Here is a 21,452-nt window from a genome sequence, read left to right on the forward strand (position 1 = left end):
AGTTAGGAATATATCTACCTAAGGAAGCAAAAGACTTGTACGTAGAAAACTATAAAACACTACTGAAAGTAATCAAAGAGGACACTAATAGATGGAGAAATATACCATGTCATGGATTCGAAGAATAAATATTGTAAAGATGAGTATACTACACAAAGTAATTTATACATTCAATGCAATCCTTATCAAGCTACCAACGATATTTTTCACAGAACTAGAACAAATAATCTCACAATTTGTATGGAAATACAAAAAACCTCGAATAGCCAAAGCAATCTTGAGGAAGAAAAATGGAACTGGGGGAATTAACCTGCCGGACTTCAGACTCTACTACAAAGCCACAGTCATCAAGACAGTATGGCACTGCCATAAAGACAGAAATATAGATCAATGGAACAAAATAGAAAGCCCAGAGATAAACCCACGCACCTATGGACACCTTATCTTTGACAAAGGAGGCAAGAAAATAAAATGGAGAAAAGACAATCTCTTTAACAAGTGGTGCTGGGAAAACTGGTCAGCCACTTGTAAAAGAATGAAACTAGAACACTTCCTAACACCATACACCAAAATAAACTCAAAATGGATTAGAGAGCTAAATGTAAGACCAGATACTATAAAACTCCTAGAGGAAAACGTAGGCAAAACACTCTCCGACATAAATCACAGCAGGATCCTCCAAGACCCACCTCCCAGAATATTGGAAATAAAAGCAAAAATAAACCAAAGGGAACTAATTAAAATCAAAAGCTCCTGCACAGCAAAGGAAACTATAAGTAAGGTGAAAAGACAGCCTTCAGAATGGGAGAAAATAATAGCAAATGAAGCAACTGATAAAGGATTAATCTCCAAAATATACAAGCAGCTCCTGCAACTCAATTCCAGAAAAATAAATGACCCAATCAAAAAATGGGCCAAAGAACTAAACAGACATTTCTCCAAAGAAGACATACAGATGGCTAACAAACACATGAAAAAATGCTCAACATCCCTCATAATCAGAGAGATGCAAATCAAAACCACAATGAGATACCATTTCACACCAGTCAGAATGGCTGCTATCCAAAAGTCTACATGCAATAAATGCTGGAGAGGATGTGGAGAGAAAGGAACCCTCTTACACTGTTGGTGGGAATGCAAACTAGTACAGCCACAATGGAGAACAGTGTGGAGATTCCTCAAAAAACTGGAAATAGAACTGCCATATGATCCAGCAATTGCACTCCTGGGCATACACACCGAGGAAACCAGAATTGAAAGAGATACATGTACTCCAATGTTCATTGCAGCACTGTTTATAATAGCCAGGACATGGAAGCAACCTAGATGTCCATCTGTAGACGAATGGATAAGAACGCTTGGTACATATACACAATGGAGTATTATTCAGCCATTAAAAAGAATACATTTGAATCAGTTCTAATGAGGTGGATGAAACTGGAGCCTATTATACAGAGTGAAGTAAGCCAGAAAGAAAAACACCAATACAGTATACTAACGCATATATATGGAATTTAGAAAGATGCAAATGATAACCCTGTATATGAGACAGCAAAAGAGACACAGATATATAGAACAGTCTTTGGGACTCTATGGGAGAGGGTGAGGGTGGGATGATTTGGGAGAATGGCATTGAAACACGTATGTTGTCATATGTGAAACTAATCACTAGTTCAGGGTCGATGCATGTTACAGGATGCTCAGGGCTGGCATGCGGGGATGACCCAGAGGGAGGATAAAGGGAGGAGGGAGGTGGGAGGGGGGTTCAGGAGGGGGAACTTATCTAAACCCGGGGCGAATTCATGTCAATGTATGGCAAAACCAACCAATATAATATTGTAAAATAATTTGCCTCCAATAAAAAATAAATTAATTACCAATAACAAAAATAAATAAAGATCAAACTCTTAAAGGCCCTACAGGACCTTTTCACCTATTATCCGTCTAATCTCATCTCCATCCCTCCTTCCATTCTAGTCACACTGGCCTCCCTGCTCTTAATCACACCTGCCAAGTACACTCTCACCCCAGGGCCTGTGAATTTCTCCTTCCCTCTGCTAAAACAGTCTCCTCCACTATCCATGTCACTTGCTCTCTACTTCCTTTAATTCTCAACTCAACAGGTCATTCTATACAAGCCACAGTCAACAGGAACACAGAAACCGCCCTGGGTAGCTCAGACAACATATAGTATAGACAGCTGGTTGTACAGATATTGGAAGATAAGGTACAAGAATGAAGGATGCAGCCTGGTAGAGCCAAGAGGAAGAATGCATGACACAGAGATGAGCAGCCGCTAGCAAGCTGTGCCCTTCTCCAGCAGCTGTGACTCAAGCTGTGACCGCCTGCTCCCTGGCTGAGGACTCAGAATCACCCCAGTCCTCAGCCTCCCTGGGGAGGCATAAACGTGATTCTCCATCTTCCTGCAGTAGCCTCCCCAGAAACAGCTTGTTCGTCCCCATCACACATTCTAACAGGAACCTGGCTGAGTCGGGAGCCTGAGGAATTTCACTGACTCTCTGATCAGTTGTACAAGGTGAAATTTAAGGGGAAGGTATGGGGCTGGAGGCAACAGGTAAATGCCAGGCACACCTGGGTACCCTAGTGTAAATTGCAAGATCTACTTAACCCATTCCCTGCTTTACGTTTTTTCTCAGCCTATAGTACTACATAGACCAGTTTATATTGTGTGTGTGTGTTAGTCGTTGAGTCCTGTCTGACTCTTTGCGACCCCAAGGCTCCTCTGTCCATGGGATTCTCCAGGCAAGAACTGGAATGGGTTGCTATTCCCTTCTTCAGGGGATCTTCCCGACCCAGGGATCAAACTTGGGTCTCCCGAATTACAGACAGATTCTTTACCGTCTGAACCAGCAGGTCTATATCATATCATCTTATTATTGTCTGTCTCCCTTAACAGAATGTAAACTCTGAGATTTCCACCACTCCGTTTACTGGGGAAACCCCGTAATGGAAACATGTCTAGAACATCATATGCACTCAGTAAAGACTGATTGCATAATTAATGAACTGGACCTCTGCTTTTATCTTCAAACAAGCAGAAGCTAAATCACTCTGTGTGATGAGGCGAGGGGATCCGGGGCACAAAAATACAAATGAGGATGGCAGTCATTAATCACGTTCTGAGAGCTGCCAGGAGCCCTCTGCCAGCCCAGGCATTCAGGGCATCAGGGTCTCGTTTCACTGATTTTATTTAACAGGGTGTGCAGCCTGCCTAACACAGAAGCCAGAGGTGCTTTCAAGGTGGGAATGGTCAGAGAGCATTACGACAACGTTGCCATCTTGCAGACTGGAGGGAACTATCCCTTTGGGCGTGTTAGCATACATTGTCACCTGCTCTTGACTATGAACCATGTGACGCATGTGCTTAGGCTTTCTGAAGTCCATCCCTGACTCACAGGATGGAAATGGAAATGTAAAAGAGAAATTAAAAAATAAGTCCATTGGTAGGAATAGAGACACAGATGCAGGGAACGGACGCTTGGACATGGGGTGGTGGTGCTGGGATGCAGGGAGCTTGGGACGGGCCTATGTGCACTACTTTGTGTAAAACAGCTAGCTAGTGGGAACCTGCTGTCCAGCACAAGGAGCACAGCCTGGGGCTCTGCGTTGACCTGAAGGAGCGAGACGGGGTGGAGAGGAGCTCCAAGCGGGAGGGGTTATATTTGTACATCCAGCTGATGCACTTCATTGAACAACAGAGATAAACACGACGTTGTAAAGCAACTATACCTCAATTAAAAAAAAAAAACTCCTCTTTAAAAAGCTTCAGGAAAATAAAAGGTTAAGGTGCTGATTAGATTAGTACACAAACTAAGATTTAGAAACCTCGGTGTAGTCTTTATTATATGAATAACAGAAAAATTTCAGCACTGTTGTCCTCAGAAGCAGGCAGAACCTGGGTCTCCTCAAATGTGACCATGGGTGCTTACTTTGCCTTGATATTAGAAGATGACAAGGAGTTATAAATCCAAGAAAAATATTGCTTAATTAAAAGTTTGTCCACTCTACATTTAATCTCCAACTCTTTTTCATAGGTAAAATAAGGATAAGATTTTTATCTACCTTCACTGTGAGAAATGGATAAATTGCCCACTTAAGGCTTAGAAAGCCTATAATATGCTTGAACAAAAATAAAATAAAATAACATACTCTCTGAGGCTAAACGAAATGACTATTTTAAATTAGAGTCTTGACAATAACTTCAAAAAATCTTATCCTCAAATTTAATGCAATCCCACTGAACTACTTAACTTATAAACTTTTACATTTACAATCTTAAAGTAATAAAAACTATTTCCCCACTGAGAAAAATCAATCAAAAACTGGTTATCTCAAGATAAAATATAGATGTCTTACATATTATTTCATTAGTGGCCCTAGAACAAAAAAGTAATACAAAAGTTATTGATCATTCTCAAAACTCAAATTATTTTCATCAGAACTTAATCACTGCTTATAAAAAAAAATATAACAGAGACCCTCGAAAGCTTTCATCAATCAAAGATCAATAACAATATGAAAGTACAAGGTAGGTATTGGAACAATTTCACCCAATGAATAATGCATAGTGGTTTTATAATGACTGCATTTTCTAATACCTCTATGCACTCATGAATGATCATTGCTGCTACTGCTAAGCTGCTAAGTCGCTTCAGTCGTGTCTGACTCTGTGCGACCCCATAGATGGCAGCCCACCAGGCTGTCCCATCCCTGGAATTCTCCAGGCAAGAACACTGGAGTGGGTTGCCATTTCCTTCTCCAATGTGTGAAAGTGAAAAGTGAAAGTGAGGTCTCTCAGTCGTGTCTGACTGAGTGACCCCATGGACTGCAGCCTACCAGGCTCCTCCATCCATGGGATTTTCTAGGCAAGAGTACTGGAGTGGCTTGCCATTGCCTTCTCCGACCAAGAATGATCATTACATACCTAAATTATAGAGTTGAAAAATGACATTTTTTAATATTCCATTTTTTCAGAGAGCAAACTAACAACACATTTTAGAGTAAAAAATGTATTAGCAAATGCAGTTCTTAAATGTGTAAAATCCTGAATAGTCATTGGAAGGATGATGCTGAAGCTGGAGCTCCCATACTTTGGCCATCTGATGAGAAGAGTCAACGTATTGGAAAAGACCCTGATGCTGGGAAAGATTGACAGCAGGAGAAGGGAACAGCAGAAGATGAGACGGTTGAATGACAACACCGACTCAATGGACATGAATTTGAGCAAACCCCGGGAGACAGTGGACAAGGGTGCCTGAAGGTGTACTGAGTCCATGGAGTCGCAAAGAGTTAGACAGGACTGAGCAACTGAACAGCAGCAATGTATCAAACAGGCAGTGTATGTATACCTTAGATGCTTCACTTGCAAATAGGTTCAAATATTTTCTCCATGTGATTTTGAGATTACACTATGAGAAATATTCAGTTATTTGCATGATAACAGAAGTTAAATTATTGATAGGTCAAAGGATTTTTTATATTAGAGGATCCATAGGAAAGATTTCCCCCCCACAAGTAAACTCAAAGGAGGATAACTCATAACCTACTATGAAACCAAAGATAATCACACTTGATTTATGTAAATTTTTGTTTTCACAAACAAAAGCACTGAGTTCAAGACAATTTTCAATGGTAAGTGGTATCTTGCTATACTTTAATTAGATTCACATGAAAATATTAAAATGGATTTTATGCAATCTATTTTAATTAAAATAAATTTTCCCAATTCTTCCTTGGAGAAAGTGGGCCACTGTCATGCAATTATGCACAATTATAACTCATAAACGTCAAATGGCAAGTAGAAGACTAGGAGAACAGGGAGAAATACTGGAAGCAATTTTAATCAAGGTTTACAAGCTTAGAGACTCTGAAATCTGACAGGGACTCTGGAAACTATGTACAGCGGCCCCTTGTGTGGTAATGAACATCCTAGATCCTAAGAGAAGAGATAAAACCCAGCCAGGATCATGAAACTACATGCCTGTCTGGGGCGTTAGACACTGGACAGCCAAAACCCAGAGAGGAAATGGAGCCTCGTGGAACATGTATATGGTCCTGGGATGTTCACAAGGCCAAGAGACAGGTATGGAGCCATCATACCTGGCAGAAACATGGATGGACCTAGAGACAATCAAACTAATCAAAGTAAGTCAGAAAGAGAAAGACAAATGCCATATGATACCACTTATACACAGAATCTAAAATACAACACAAATGAACCTTTATCTGTGAAACAGACTCACAGACAGAACAGACACTGCAGTTCCCAAGCGGGAGGGGAGGGGAGGGATTGGATCGGTTGGGATTTTGGGGTTAGCAGATGTCAACTATTACGTATAAAACAGGTAAATAACAAGGTCCTACTGTAGAGCACAGGGAATTATATTCAATAGCCTGTAACAAACCATAATGGAAAGCAATATGAACAGGAATGTGTATATATGCATAACTGAAACACTCTGCTGTATAGCTGAAATTAACACAATCTTGTAAATCAACTACACTTCAAACAAAATTTAAAAAAAATACTAAGGGCTGTCAACTAAGACACTGAAGACAGGCCTCCAAATTAGTCATAACATTAAAGCTGCAAGTCCAAGTAAGCATGAGTCCAGCATGGTTCACTCCAGCGGAGGTCTTTCTCTACGCGTCCTATGAAATTGCTCTAATTCCTATAACTGGCTCAGGCTCTCGAAACAGCCAGCCTGCTGGGTAAACTTTAATCAATAAACAAACAAAAGCAGAATGTGGCGCTATCCCCTTAAGTGGACATTAAACATTTAAAACTCATTTGGAAGATGGTTATGAGACTCAGTAAGCGTGCTGGGAAACATGTTGTCTTGAAAGGTCACTATTTTCCCCCTCTTTATTGGAACAGATATTTAAGCAATCAACAGGGACGTAAGTGTGAAGCGTCTGTCGTGTGTCAGGGTGTTTTAGCAGCCACTGCATGATCAGGGATAAATATTCTAGACCACGCAGTCAAGGGAGCAACCATGCAAACACAGCAAGCTGTTACGGCTTCTTCAGCAATGAACTCCACAAGAGAAGAGGAGCCTGGAGTGGCAAATATTTTACCAAGATCCTGCCAGCATCTTCTGCCCAACTAGGCAAATCGAATCAAGACGTCGATGAAACATGATTAGCTGTAATGAAATGTTCCTGTAGACTCTTCTTGAGTAGAATCTCATGCAGAGTGACTGCAACATATAAAACTAAATCATGAAATCTGAAATAATCCCCAAATACCAAGATCTTTAACATCAAGGTGACCCAGTCCTGCCTTTATTGCTCTCTCATCCACGTTTCGTTTAGGGGGCGTAGCTGTGGCCGCCTGCTCAGCTATAAAAGGAGCCATTTCAAGGACTGACTGGGCTCTGAACAGTCATGGGGAATCTTTGTGTCTGTTTTTGGTCAACAGTCTTATCCTTTCTTAAGAACGGCACTTCCTTCCTAAAGCCCCATCCTCTTGGCCCAGGGCCTGCCTGCTCCTCCTCAGCGAAGATGGAGTCCTGGGCAGCCCCTTCCTTCTGACTGCCCTGCATCCTGGGTCCCCCGGCCTCCCTCCCTCTGGGCTCCCTGGGGGTGGGGTCTGCTTCCTAGGAGCTAATCCCTCACCTGTGCCCCGTATCCTGTCCCCTCCTACAGCCCTGGGGGCTCTGCCTAGGCAATTCCCTCCCCCTGTCTTTTCTCTCTTCACCATCACCATTTAAAGAGGATTAAGTAATGCTCTCTTAAAAGCTATTCCCTATCCTCATGCCCCTGCCTACTTGAAACAATAATTCTCTATTTTTATATCTATTTCTTCACCTCACACACACACCCCCATTCGTTACCATCTAGTTTCATCCCCATCACTGCTCTGAAGCTGCACTGATAAATGTCGTTTGCTAAAGGTTGAATGTGTCCTGTAGGTGACACCACACACGACACCACGCTTATGGCAGAAAGCGAAGAAGAACTAAAGAGCTTCTTGATGAAAGTGAAAGAGGAGAGTGAAAAAGTTGGCTTAAAGTTCAACACTCAGAAAACTAAGATCATGGCATCCAGTCCCATCACTTCACGGCAAATAGATGGGGAAACAATGGAAACAGTGACAGACTTTATTTTTTTTTGATCCAAAATCACTGCAGATGGTGACTGCAACTATGAAATTAAAAGATGCTTGCTCCTTGGAAGAAAAGCTATGACCAACTTAGACAGCATATTAAAAAGCAGAAACATTACTTTGCCAACAAAGGTCCGTCTAGTCAAAGCTATGGTTTTTTCAGTTGTCATGTATGGATGTGAGAGTTGGACTGTAAAGAAAGCTGAGTGCCAAAGAATTGATGTTTTAGAACTGTGGTGTTGGAGAAGACTCTTGAGACTTCCTTGGACTGCACGGAGATCAAACTATTCAAGCCAAAAGGAAATCAGTCCCGGGTGTTCATAGGAAGGACTGATGCTGAAGCTGAAACTCCAATACTTTGGTCACCTGATGTGAAGAACTGACTCACTTGTAAAGACCCTGATGGGGGAAAGATTGAAGACAGAAGGAGAAGGGGAGAAGAGGATGAGATGGTTGGATGGCATCACCGACTTGATGGATATGAGTTTGAGCAAGCTCTGGGAGTTAGTGATGGACAGGGAAGCCTCATGTATAGTCCATGGGGTCAGAAAGAGTTGGACATGTCTGAGCAACTGAATTGAACTGAATATGTCCACCCAAAAGATATGCTGATGTCGTAACCTCATGAACCTGTGATGATTATGATCATATTTGGACATACAATCTTGATGAAATTAATTCAGATTTAATCATGCTGGGTTAGGGTGGGCCCTAAATTCAATAGGGCTCCTATTCTTATAAAAAGAAGGGAAAATGAAAACAGCCACACAGAGAATGCCATGTGCCTACAGACTCAGAAACTGTGGTGCTGGGTCCACAAGCCAAGGAACACAGGAGATTGCTGACGACCACCAGAAGCTGGATGTGGAAAAGAAGAGTTCTTCCCTGGAGCCTTCAAGGAGAGCACAGCTCTGCTGACATCTTGTTTTTGGACTTCCAGCCTCCAGAACTATGAGAGGATGTTGTCGTTTTAAATCATCTAGTTTATAATATCCGGTTACAGTAACACTGGGAAATGAATACACCACTGCTGACAGTTTCAAGGAGGGTAACCATCTATTCCAATTTTCTGAAAATACAGTAGAGCTTTCAGTGCATGTGCTAAGTCATCTCAGTCCTGTCCAACTCTTTATGACCCTATGGACTGTAGCCCACCAGGCTCGTCTGTCCATGGGATTCTCCAGTCAAGAGTGGGTGGCCATGCCCTCCTCCAGAGGATCTTCCCGACCCAGGGATCAAATCTATGTCTCTAAGAGCTTTCAGTGCTACACCCCAAAAGAGCCTGGGAGAAATCAGGGTGAGTCTGTCACCCTACCTTCTGGTCCAGATACTCTGATGGCCACTTCCCTCTTTAAAAAGCTCTCTTTCCCTGGTACCCATGATACCAGCTCTCAGCTAGTTAATTCCATCTGATGGCAGCTAGGAACTCAGATTTCTCAACCTCATCTTACCATTTCAGACCTCCCTTCTTTACTCCGTCTGGAATCAACAGCCAAGAACCTGGGGCTCACACTCAGTGCCTCCTGGTCCCTCCTTACAAACATCAACAACCTCTTCTGCAGATTTCCAGAATCCACGCAGTTCTTCACATTCTGCAACCCCTCCGGCAGCTCAGGCCCTCCTGCCCTCATCACGGCTCCCTTTGGTCACAGCAGCAGCCCCAGGGTTGGCTCTTTCCACTGCCAGTTCTCCACCCTCCATGCTGAGCCTGTGCAGACAGAGGGGGCCTTCTAGAGATGCCTTCTGACGTCCTACATTTTTAAATCTTCCCGCTAAATTTCATCTCCCTCCACCTCCTCTCCATGATCTGAACTGAGATTTCGTGGCTCCCTGGTCTTGTCACTTGCCAAAACCTGCTGGGCTCCGTCCGTGAGACTTGTAAATACCTTCTCACAGTCATCTGGGACTCAGCTCTGGTCCTGCAGCATCCTAGAAAGCGTCCTCAGCCACTCCTCTGCTCAAGCACTCCTGTGCAGCCCAGACTGCTGGTTCAGACACCTTTTCCCTGGGCTTCCACGCACCCAGCAAAGACACCTCTGTGAGGACCCTTAATAGAACATAACACAACGGCCCTTTCGGTCTGTATTCCTTAAGACATTCTAAACCCTTAACAGGAACTGTGCTGTGTTTTTTACCTCTATCTCCTCGACATTTAGCACAGACTCCAGTACATAATAGGCACCTATTAAATCTTAGCTGAATGTCCACTCCAATTTTTTTAATTGATTGATTAATTGGAGGATAATTGCTTTACAGTATGATGGTTTCTGCCATACAATAATGTGAATGAGTCATAATTATATATACGTATGCATATGTAAATTCATACATCTATGTGTGTATATGGAGATATCTACATATACACACAGATATCCCTCCCTTTTGAGCTTCCCTCACCCCTCCCATCCCACCCCTCTAGGTCATCACAAGATACCAGGCTGGACTCCCTGTTACACCGCAGCTTACCACTATTTACCTGTTTCACACATGATAGAGTAGATGGGGCTTCCCAGGTGGCGCTGGTGGTCAAGAACCTGCCTCCCAATGCAGGAGATGGCAGGTTCAATCCCTGGGTCAGGAAGGTGCCCTGGAGGAGGGCATAGCAACCTACTCTCGGTATCCCATGGACATAAGAGCCTGGGGAGGGGGGCCTATAGCCAGCCTATGGGGCACACAGAGTCTGACACGACTGAAGCAACTTAGCATGCGTGAACAGTATATATGTCAACGCTGTTTCCTCAATTCCTCCTTCCCTCTCTCTCCCCTGCTGTGTCCACACGTCCTTTTAAAAATGCAGTTTAAAAGTGTGCTCAGACGCCACTGATGCACTACGCATGCGTGCGTCCTCAGCAGCTCAGTCACATCTGACTTATTGTGACCCCATGGACTACAGTCTCTGCTCAGCTTCTCTGTCCATGCAATTTTCCAGGCACAAATACTGGAGTGGATTGCCATTTCCTCCTCCAGGGGATCTTCCCGACCCAGGGACTGAAGCCACGTCTCTTGCGTTGGTAAGCAGGTTCTTTACCACTGAGCCAACTGGGAAGCCTTTGATGAACTACGGGGTTGTCCCAAATCCCAGAGCCTAACGGTGCGCTCTGCTGGAAAGGCTGGTGGGAAACAAACACTCACACCAAGAGCAAGGAGAATGCGAAACGGCACAACCCTCATGAAAAGGCATCGGGCAAGATCTAGCAGAACCACAGGTGCAGCCGCCCTGTGACCCAGCAATCCCAATTCCAGGGATCTCTGCCCATAGCACACTTGTAAAGATTGTTCCAGGAGGCACTGCACATTGTAACACTAAACATGATCACGCCCCCAGTAAGGAGCTGTTGAATAGACTGGAGCACATTCCACAGATGAGAGCCATGTGACTATGAGAAGAAGTGACATAAATCCACGTTACTGAGGCATGGACACCAGGGCATGTCCTGATGTGAAAAAATACTCGATAGAGAATTTTGTATACGTGCTACTTTTTAGGAAAAGAGGGTATGAATGTATCTGTACATATACATGTATGTGTGTGGAATTTTGTTTATATTAAAAAAGAAACAAAAACCATAAACTATAAGGAAAAGGTGAGCAAAAAGGAGATAGGAGGAACAAGGTAAGGAAAACAGTGAAGTCAGCTTCGCCAAACACCCTTGTTTTATTAATTGGGCTTTAAAATATTACAGAATCATGTCAATTTTGAAAAATCTCGAAAACCAAAAGTGAAATTAACTATGTTTTGAGTTGATGGCCCAACCATACAAACTGAAATTCCTTCAATTTGAAAGCAGTAATTTTGCTTCAATTACCTAGTGCGATTCATACCCTGATGACTAGAAGAAAAATCACGCGAAAGCGTTTTCTGTAGTCAACAAGGACTGGAGTTGCACAAAACCATTACTCTGAAACAACTGAGTGTGTACTGCAGGAAAAGGCAAAGGAATAATGACACTGACCTGCAGAGACAGGAGTCTGTGCACAGCAGAGAAAGAGACATAGGATGGAAGAGGTCCCCAGAGTCCTCGAGATGGACTGGAAGCATCCAGAACAATCAGTGTGCTGTGGAGAATGGTTTCCTTAGCTCTGTACACTGACAAGACCTCACTTTGGCCACTCCTATGCTCCAATCAGATAAAAATGGTTGCTTCTCAGGTCAATGGAAGGAAATGGATAAGAGGAGTGAGGGGGTACCTTGTTATCCCAGAGAACAACGAAGCCCTCAAAGACCACTTGAGTTGTCTCAGAAAAACTCAGGAGGCAACCTCAAGAGTGTCCCCGCCCCTAAGCTTGAAATGTGATCATTGCACTATCTACAAGAATAAAAGCTGCAATTAACTGAAATATATCAAATATTGAAATCCATATATTAAAAATAACTCTAAAAAAAGCAAACATAATGTTTTATTTGTCCCCTTTGGATAATGTTAGAGAACAAACTAACTGGACTGTTTTAAAAATGGCACAGGAAAGAAAAATAAGCATTCACTCTGCCTTTCCTATGTCAGATGCACCCTTAGGAAATTCAAATAGTTAAGGAGGGAAAGTTACTTTATGAGGAAATAATTTAGCCATTAAGTGAAGAAAGAGGAGGAAAATGTAAGGCTGCTAGTTTTGCACCCATGAATGGATCAGTAGATTTAGACGATTGAATGAATGATCATCAGCGACTGATTATTTCATAGCCCAGTGAAGGACAGGCCACCATCCACGACACGGTACAGATGAAAAGACGCATACCTGAATCTGAGTGGCCGCTCATTATCTCCGAGGTTATAGAAACATTAGGGATAGAAGAACATCTCAGTGGCACCAGTGGGAAGCACTGTGGAAACTCTACAGGGCAGTGAACCTATGTTTCTTTAAAAATGAACTTGCGAGTGGAGCAAGAAAAAAAAACACAGTAAAAGGTGAGGCGACTCGAGAGATGCACCAGCCAACCGCAATATGTGAACTTCAGTCCATTCCTGACTCAACACACCTGTTAACGAACGAGGGGCAAGCGTTCCTGAGACCATCGGGGTCACACAGCACTCACGTGATGGTTGCTAATTTTATGCCGTTGGTTTATGTTTGGGCTTTTGATTGTTTGGGTGTAATAATGGTAGTATGAGTTCCTCATCTTTGATATTCCAGAACTGAACTATTATGACAAAATTATATGATTTCTTGAATGTGCTTCAAAATAATTTGGTGAATGTGGGTGGAACATGCGTGGGGATTTAAAAGACAAAAGACAGGCCAAGAATGAATAAATCCAGGGGTTGAGTGTTCCTTAGACTTCAGAACAGATTCTAATTTTGTATATATTTCAAAATTTTTGCAATACAAAAGTTACAAAATAGCAAAATAAAAAACTAGTGGGTGAATTATTAAATACAATGTCTGATTATACTTGCTTCATGATATAAGTGTGATTTCCTTGAAGACAGAAAGACCAGTTTACCTTTCATCTTGAATGCTTATAAGTGTTGAGGGGTAAAGAACCCTAAACACTTTTGATGAATTAAATAATAAAAGAATGTGTACACATACTAACCAATTGATCCTACAGATCTGTGGAGATATTTGAGACAGTAAAAGAATTCTGTCTGCCACGCAATGCCAGATACAGACAAAGGCGTACGCTGTGCGGTAGGACTCGGGCTCTGTTGAGAAAGGCTGAAGTGAAGAATTTTTTGTTTTGCTTGGTGTGTTGTTATTTCTGGGGGTCACATTTTTCTCCCCTGGTTCACATGCCTGGGGGCTGACAGCACCTGTCAAGTAAATGTGGCCTCAACAATGGGATTGTCTATCTGTGATCATTCTGGGCTTGAGTTCTTCTCAGTTTCAAAATATGAAATACTCGCAATGGGGGATTTCATATTTTCGCTCTGATTTTAAACAAAAGTCACAGAATAACTGAGTGATGACTGCTGCTATCCTGAGCATGAAACTTGCACTTAAACGGTGCCTTCGCAACGCGAGCGTGCCTGACTCTCACCTTTATAGGAAATGACCGGGTGCTCTGCTCTCTGGCACAGAGACGCGTCTGTTTCTGGCTGGGCGAGTCTCCACCACCCCAGGCTCGAGAACAGCCATGCGATGACGCAGGGTCCCTTCATGATGGGCAGGAGACCGTCAACTCTGGGCACTTGTCTAGCCAGAAGCTCGTGGTCCCGTCATGTGTGGAAAGTGCCTAAAACACACAGAAGAGAACAAGTGCATGAACATGGGCTCAGGTTTTTAGTAGGTGGTTTTTTGGTAAAGCCTCAGCACTCTAATTAAAAAAAGAGGGAGACTTTGAGTAGTTAGAAAAGCATCCCTTTTTCTGGAAGATATTTCAGAAATGTGTATGTATATATATATATATATATATATATATATATATATACAGGCTTCCCAGGTGGCGCTAGTGGCAAAGAACCCACCTGTCAATGCAGGAGACATAAGAAACACGACTTCCATCCCTGGGTCGGGAAGATCCCCTGGAGAAGGAAATAGCAACCCACTCCAGTGTTCTTGCCTGGAGAATGCCATGGACAGAGGAGCCTGGTGGGCTACAGTCGATGGGGTCACAGAGTTGGACTTAGCATATATATATATTTATCTGAATCCAGACCTCTGTTCCTCCCAGTAACTTTATGAGATAACCCATCCATTAAAAAAGGGGAAATATTCACGCTTAAGCTCTATCGAGTTGTCATCGTCACCCCTGAACAATGCAGTTTAAGACTTATGATCATCATTTGGTTTTTCCCTCAGAACACCATTCTTACCTCCCTGTGCAGACACAGATCTATATGTGGAAGCCCTCCGAATTCCTCCCCTTCTCTTTTCAAAATAGAAAAGCCCCTATTAAATAAGGCCATGAGCATTGTCCTTTCCTGATAACCTGATTAACATCATGCCCCCAGCTCTTAAAAATCATCCACAGTGGGTGAGTTTATCCTTTGAAACTTACAGATGACCTGCCTGCAAACTTTCTGGCTAGCGATCAAGTGTGAATCAAATAAAACCTAGCAGGGCACCTACTGGGTGAAATGAAATCACTACGCTGGGAGTCGAGAGACTTTAAAGAGCATGAATAATTTAAAAGATTAATAAGCTTTAAAATAAGATAGGCTTATAAAAATAACGATAATCCAAGCTGTTGGAAAACCATAAAAAGAAGCTGGAGTGCTGTGGGAGTTAGGGGAGGGAGCACGCTGCTATTTAGAGGGATCAAGGATGAGCCCAAGGAGGACTTTATATTTGAGTTTAATCGTAGAAGATGAAGAGGATTTCGACAGAGATTTCCGGAAGTAATCCAGAAGAGGACGAAAAGACGCACTGGATGGGGTAAGAGGAAGGATCAGTGCTGGGAACAGTTTACTATACTTGACCCGGAACCCGGAGGATGTAAAGGGGAGAAGGGAGAAGCAGCTTAGAGAGCGGGCTGGGTTAAGATTGGGAAGGTGAACGATACTAAGGTCTGAGGTCTCTATTTTCATAACGATAAGCTACCACAGTATATTAACATTAGAAGAAATGTTAACAAGGTCACTCTCACCAGAGTGCACACAGGAAATTGGGTAAAGAAGAGCATAAAGGTGGAGAAGCTAAAGAGAAGCTATGGCAATTTTCCAGAAGAGGAATAAGTGGAGCTGTGATTCCGGGGGGCTTTAGTGTCAACAGAAATTAAGGCAAACCCAGTAAACATGCCATGTGATGGGTAAGGGGAAGTCCAGAAAATTAAAGATGTCATAGATTCTTCAACCTTCCTTCCACCAAAAGCTGGATCTGCGTCCCTGCCCTGCAACCCTGAATCTGGGTTGACTCTTTGACTGCTCTGCTTGGCCGAATAAAATAGAAGTGATGACACCCCAGCTTCCAAGCTGTCACCCTTAGAGACCAGCAGTTTCCACTTCCTGTCTCTTTGATCACATCCTCTGGGGCACTGAGACCCGGGGTCAGAAGTTTAATGCCCCTGAAACCGCCAAGCCAGAGAGACCACATATAGGTCCTCCTAGCGACATCTCCCACACAGTCCGGGTTCCCGGCCAGCCGCACCAAGGCGCCTGACACGGGAATAAAGCTGAGACCCCTGAGTGACTTCAGTAAGTATCCCAAGAGCATTGGCATCAATTAGCGGAGCCCGCCCCAACTTCCTCGTAAATGGCTATTGTTCCAATCTGTCAAATTTGGAGGAACAGGAAGCAAAAAGCACAGATGGACTCAAAGAACGTAAGTCACTTTGAGGACTGTGAGCCATTTTTTCCCAAATATGAAAAGCAACAGAAGAAGTTTTAGAGGAGGATATGCTCAGTGGGTTTGGTGCGGGTTGGGTTTAAGATGCCGAGAGAACATTTAAGGAAATGCAGCAGACTGTGGAAAAACCATGGTGGATGCTCAGAAAAGAAAAGAAAAAAAAAAAAAAAAGAATTCAGAGACAGCATATAATATTTAGAATGGTTAAAATCCTGGGTGTGGTTCAGACTCATGAAACATGAGAGGGGGGGAAATTGGCAAAAGAGAAGTATTTATTTAGAAGTTGTTAAAGAAAAGTAACCACACAAAAATGAGAGAAGAAACACAGAGCATCTCACAAATATAGCACCGCGGGGGCCAAATTAAGTTGCAGCGAGGACAGATATAACACACTTTAAAAAGAGTGTGTACCCTGATGAGGCAGAGCAAAGACCACTGGCTTTATTTAGTCAAAGAACCGTCAGTGGTCAATTTTGGAGTCAGTTTTAGAAAAACAGGAGACGGAATCCATGATGCAAGGAACTAAGAAGTAATTAGATGAAGCAAAAGAGGGACAGAATATCTGCGGTCCCTTGAATGTCAGGTAACCCCAGGAAATTCAGTGAAGTCAGATAAGCACTAAGAGATCAAAGTTCAAAACATTTTAGGATACAGAAAACTGATCATTAAATGTGGCTCCTTTTCTAAGGAGTGGGAAGTAGAGAAGAGAATGTAGATTTTAGAGGGAGAGGTAGTCTAAGATCCAGAAAAACAGGTGACAAAGGATTAAGATTCCAGAAGAGAAGGTGGTTACGGAAAAGAAGAAAGGGGTTTCATCTTTAAAAACAGGCTGTGTTCATGAATATTTGGTAAGGGACTCTACAGTCCACGGGATTCTCCAGGCCAGAATACTGGAGTGAGTAGCCATTACCTTCTCCAGCAGATCTGCCCAACCCAGGGATCAAACCCAGGTCCCCCACATTGTGGGCGAATTCTTTACCAGCAGAGCCACAGGGGAAGCCCAAGAATACTGGAGTGGGTAGCCTGTCCCTTCTCCAGGGGATCTTCCAAACCCAGGTATCGAACCCAGGTCTCCCACATGGCAGGCGGATTCTTTACCAGCTGAGCCACAGGGGAAGCCCAAGAATACTGGAGTGGGTGGCCTGTCCCTTCTCCAGGGGATCTTCCAAACCCAGGGATCGAACCCAGGTCTCCCACATGGCAGGCGGATTCTTTACCAGCTGAGCCGCCAGGGGAGCAAAGACAGAGTGGTTATGAAAAGGAAGAAAGGGGGTGTGCTCAGGAATATACGGTAAGATATCAAGATAGTGATGAAATAGAGATGATCTCTCAATGTATGAGACATAAAGTTGGAGAAAGCAGGAAGTGGAGGCCGCGCCATCTTTCAGTCTCCACCTTCTCATTCCCGTTGACTCAGTGTTCCCGGGGGTAGAAATGTGCAAACCAGACAGAGAAACAGGTGAAGGGTCTGCAGATCGTGAGGAGGCAAGAGAATGGTGTCTGTGGGAGGGAGAGACTGTGAGCAAGAAAGGTGGAGGAAGGAATGCAGAGAAAATCTGGGATCCAGGGGCACCTCCGTCCAGTGGGGCCATGGCCCCTGCCCAGAGACAGCACACTGTCGTGGACAGTGGAGTCCCAGTCACCGAGAAGTGGGGCGTAGAGATGAGAAGGTAGATTTAAGAAGGAGAGGTAGTCTAAGACCCAGAAAAGCAGAGGTGCCAAAGGATTATGGTTCCAGCAGAGAGGGTGGTTATGAAAAGGATCAAAGGGATTGTAAAATTAAAAGCATGGTTACAGTGGGTTATGAAATTAAAAGTATGATTAATTTCACCCTTAGAAGTGGGGTCACAGTCTGCAAAACTGGAGAACACTCTAGAATGCCAGCTTAGAGGTAAATACAGGGCCTCACAGGGAATACTGGGGTCCCTGCGACCTGAGGCTTATGACATTTCATCAAATGATGTATCTTAATAGGAGTTTGGGATTAACACAAAGACACTACTATATACAAAACAGATCATCAAAAAGGACCTACTTACTGTACAGCACAGCAAACGCTACTCAGTATTCTGTAATAACTTACATGGGAAAAGAATCTGAAAAAGAATGAACGTATGTATACCTAGAAATAAGTCACTTTGTTATGTACCTGAAGCTAACACAACATTATAAATCAATTCTTTGTTGTTGCTGTTTAGTCACTAAGTTGTGTCAGACTCTTTTGCAACCCCATGGACTAGCCCGCCAGGCTCCTCTGTCCATGGAATTCTCCAGGCAAGAATACTGGAGTGGGTTGCCATTTCCTTTTCCAGGGCCTCTTTCCAACCAGGGATCGAACCCACGTCACCTGCATTGGCAGGCAGATTCTTTACCCCTGACCCACCAGGGAAGCCCAACTCTACTCCAATTTAAATAAGTTAAATTTTAGAAAAGAATAACACCTGTCAGAGGTGTTCGGGGGTAATTCTGCTCTGCTCAGAGCAAGGAGACGTGGAGCAGCCTCACCAATCCACTCGGGAAAGGTTGCAGGTAGATTATCACTGCCTCACATTAAAAAAAAAAAATTGGTGATGATTTTAAAAAATGTATAGGAAAGCTACCGAAAGTAACACTGAAGGCTCAACAAGTGCTAGCTAGCTTTGTGACAGGCAGGACACCAAGCACTAACACCCACGCGCAGCACCCACCTGGCGCCCAGAGCAGTAACTCTGACACAACGACTCCCTCAGAACAGCATCCATCACGGAGATGGATGGGAACACGGCCACCCCGACCTCTGAGACTGAACTCACGTCACCTAAAGGCTAAAAGCAAATTCTTTCTCTTGCAGATCGCTTTTCAGTGTGTCAGATCCAAGGCAACCCAGAATCCACTTCTGTTATGTGGAACAAGCCATACAGACAACTGCCAATTGGGACTGTCTTACATTTACGATAGCCATGCATTCCTATCTCAGTCCTGACATATCTGCCTCCTGAAGGAAAGGTGAAGAAAAATAACACAAATGCCTGATCCGTCCCCTCCCTAGGATTTTGGAAGTGATGATTAGAGAAGGAAATGCCGTGTCAAGTGAAAGAGTAGCTAAAATGGGAGAGACCCGTGGTTTGATGGGGAGGACATGAAATTACAGGTTTGCCGTGTTAAGCCAAGGGAAGCACATTTAATGAGAACAGGTGATTTTTAGAAGTTTATAATTTTCAGACTATGTTACCTTTTTTTCCTGAAATAAAGGCACTATATAAACAGTCATCCTGGTAAGGTGCCAGGGAGAGGCATGCAGAGTTGTCATTCAGATCAGGGTTTTCTGAGCATCCTACCATCAAAACTGACTCCTTGAATAGCCTTTTACTCTAAGGGGGCTCAGATATAAACATCAGGTCCTTCCATCCTGGACTCTCGTTTCTTAGTGGAATACCATGGGGTGGGGAGAAGTATCTTCATGTCAGCAAATTCAGTGCTCAGTCTCAGACACACTGGCATTTAGATCCAGGCAGTTCTTTGTTCCGGGAGCTGTTCTGTGCATTTAGCACCATCCCTGGCTTCTCTCTTCCCACTCCCACCCAGTAACCAGTGGCACCCCACTATCTGCGCCATTGAAAATTGCCTCCGGACTTTATCAGATCATCCTGGTTGATAATCTCTGATTTGAATGTGTCAAAATACCTCTCCCTCTTTAGAAATAAAAGAAGCTATCATCACTTGAAAGATTATTTTAAAATATGCTTATAAAAATTATCCAAGTGAAAGTGTATTGACTCATTTCAGGAAAATCTCAAGAAAAATGAAAGTCCCATTAATTAAAACTATTTAGCTCCATCAGGAAAATACATGAGGAAGGAATTATGAAATGATCAATTTCAAGAAAAGTTGTTCGAATTCCATCCTAGCATCTCTGGAAAATTAAAAGTATGTTTGGTGAGTTGATACCAAGCAAGTGATTTTGTCAATAGGAAGATTTATTACAGAGAGCCTGTTTGGGCTGCACAATCGAATCATTTTTGTTGCAGCTACTTCAAAATGCCTCAAGCCTTCTTTTCAGTTTCCTGATGTGGGAGGGAGGAGCCCTCTATAAGCTCGATCTAAAGAAGCAAAACTCTGTATATGTGTGTTTGTGCAATAAATAACATTTCCCATTCACACCCACACTGCAAATGAATAGGCTTTGGGGAACAGAAAATAACTGCTGGTTTTAGTTAAAAAAAAAAAATACTGCTGTCAGAAGAAAAATCAAAAGAATGAAAGCTACACAAGAAGTTTTGCTTCGGGGACAAAGTCTCACTAGTTATTAATAAAAACAGATCCAAAACAAGCTTCATGTACCTCTTTACAGCAGCGGCTGGTTTTCTTCCGAGTCTTAGGTTAGAAGAAGCCAGGTTCACTGGTGTTGAGTCTGTGGAAGCACTGCCAGCCCGGCTCCTACCTGATGGCTTCAGGACCACCGTGTCCAAGAGGATGAAGCCAGGTGAGAACTGACCAGTGAGCTTCCCGGAGAGGACCAGGAGGCTGAGCTCCACCCTCGCAGGAGCCCACCGACCTCGGGAAGACGCTCTGCATGTGCATCCTAGTTGTAAAACATTACGGTCTTTGGTTCCATCGGAAACATGGCAGCGTTTAGAAGACGGGGACGGACAGCTCTTCTGAAAGGTCCGTGTTTACCTTCATCTTTCATGGGATCAGGTGAGCCGCTCGCCCAGGGACTAAAGCCCCAGCCCAAAGCAGAAGCAGCAGAACCACTGAAGAAACCAGCCTCCCCTTGGAACAGACCACGGAGCCCGATGCCCACACACCCTGGCACAGCCAAACATGGCATCCTGGAGCCTGTTGCACCATCAGCAACTGCCAGGTAAATAGCCCGGCCCCACTGAAACCCTCACAAGATCTTCCCGCTGCTTTCCCAGGACAACCCCTTGCCCTTTCACTAACGACCAATCTCCCAATTCCACCCTCACCGCTGCCAGCACCAGGGCTTCCCTTCAGCCCCTCCAGCCCAGCCACGGTCCTTCCGGTAAGCCTTGCACAGCACACGCATCTGCACATCCGCTGCGTGCAGCCCCACGTGTGTCCTGAGGTTTCCCACTACCCAAGGTCAAGGCTGGCCTTC

The 21,452-nt window shown here is 43.7% G+C and overlaps 1 protein-coding gene across 1 annotated transcript in view; it reads right to left on the reverse strand.

The window, feature by feature from the left end:
* The window catches only part of SEMA5A (semaphorin 5A), a 569,574-nt gene that overhangs the window by 356,367 nt on the left and 191,755 nt on the right, over positions 1-21,452 (reverse strand). The window contains exon 3 of the mRNA XM_055422270.2: positions 14,106-14,300. Within this exon, the coding sequence (XP_055278245.2) occupies positions 14,106-14,226 (121 nt within the window). The 5' untranslated portion in view covers positions 14,227-14,300. The remainder of the gene's footprint in view (positions 1-14,105; positions 14,301-21,452) is intronic.

The sequence above is a fragment of the Moschus berezovskii genome, chromosome 18 (assembly GCF_049115385.1).
Source record: "Moschus berezovskii isolate FMDL1 chromosome 18, NW_MosBer_1.0, whole genome shotgun sequence".
Lineage (NCBI taxonomy): Eukaryota > Metazoa > Chordata > Mammalia > Artiodactyla > Moschidae > Moschus > Moschus berezovskii.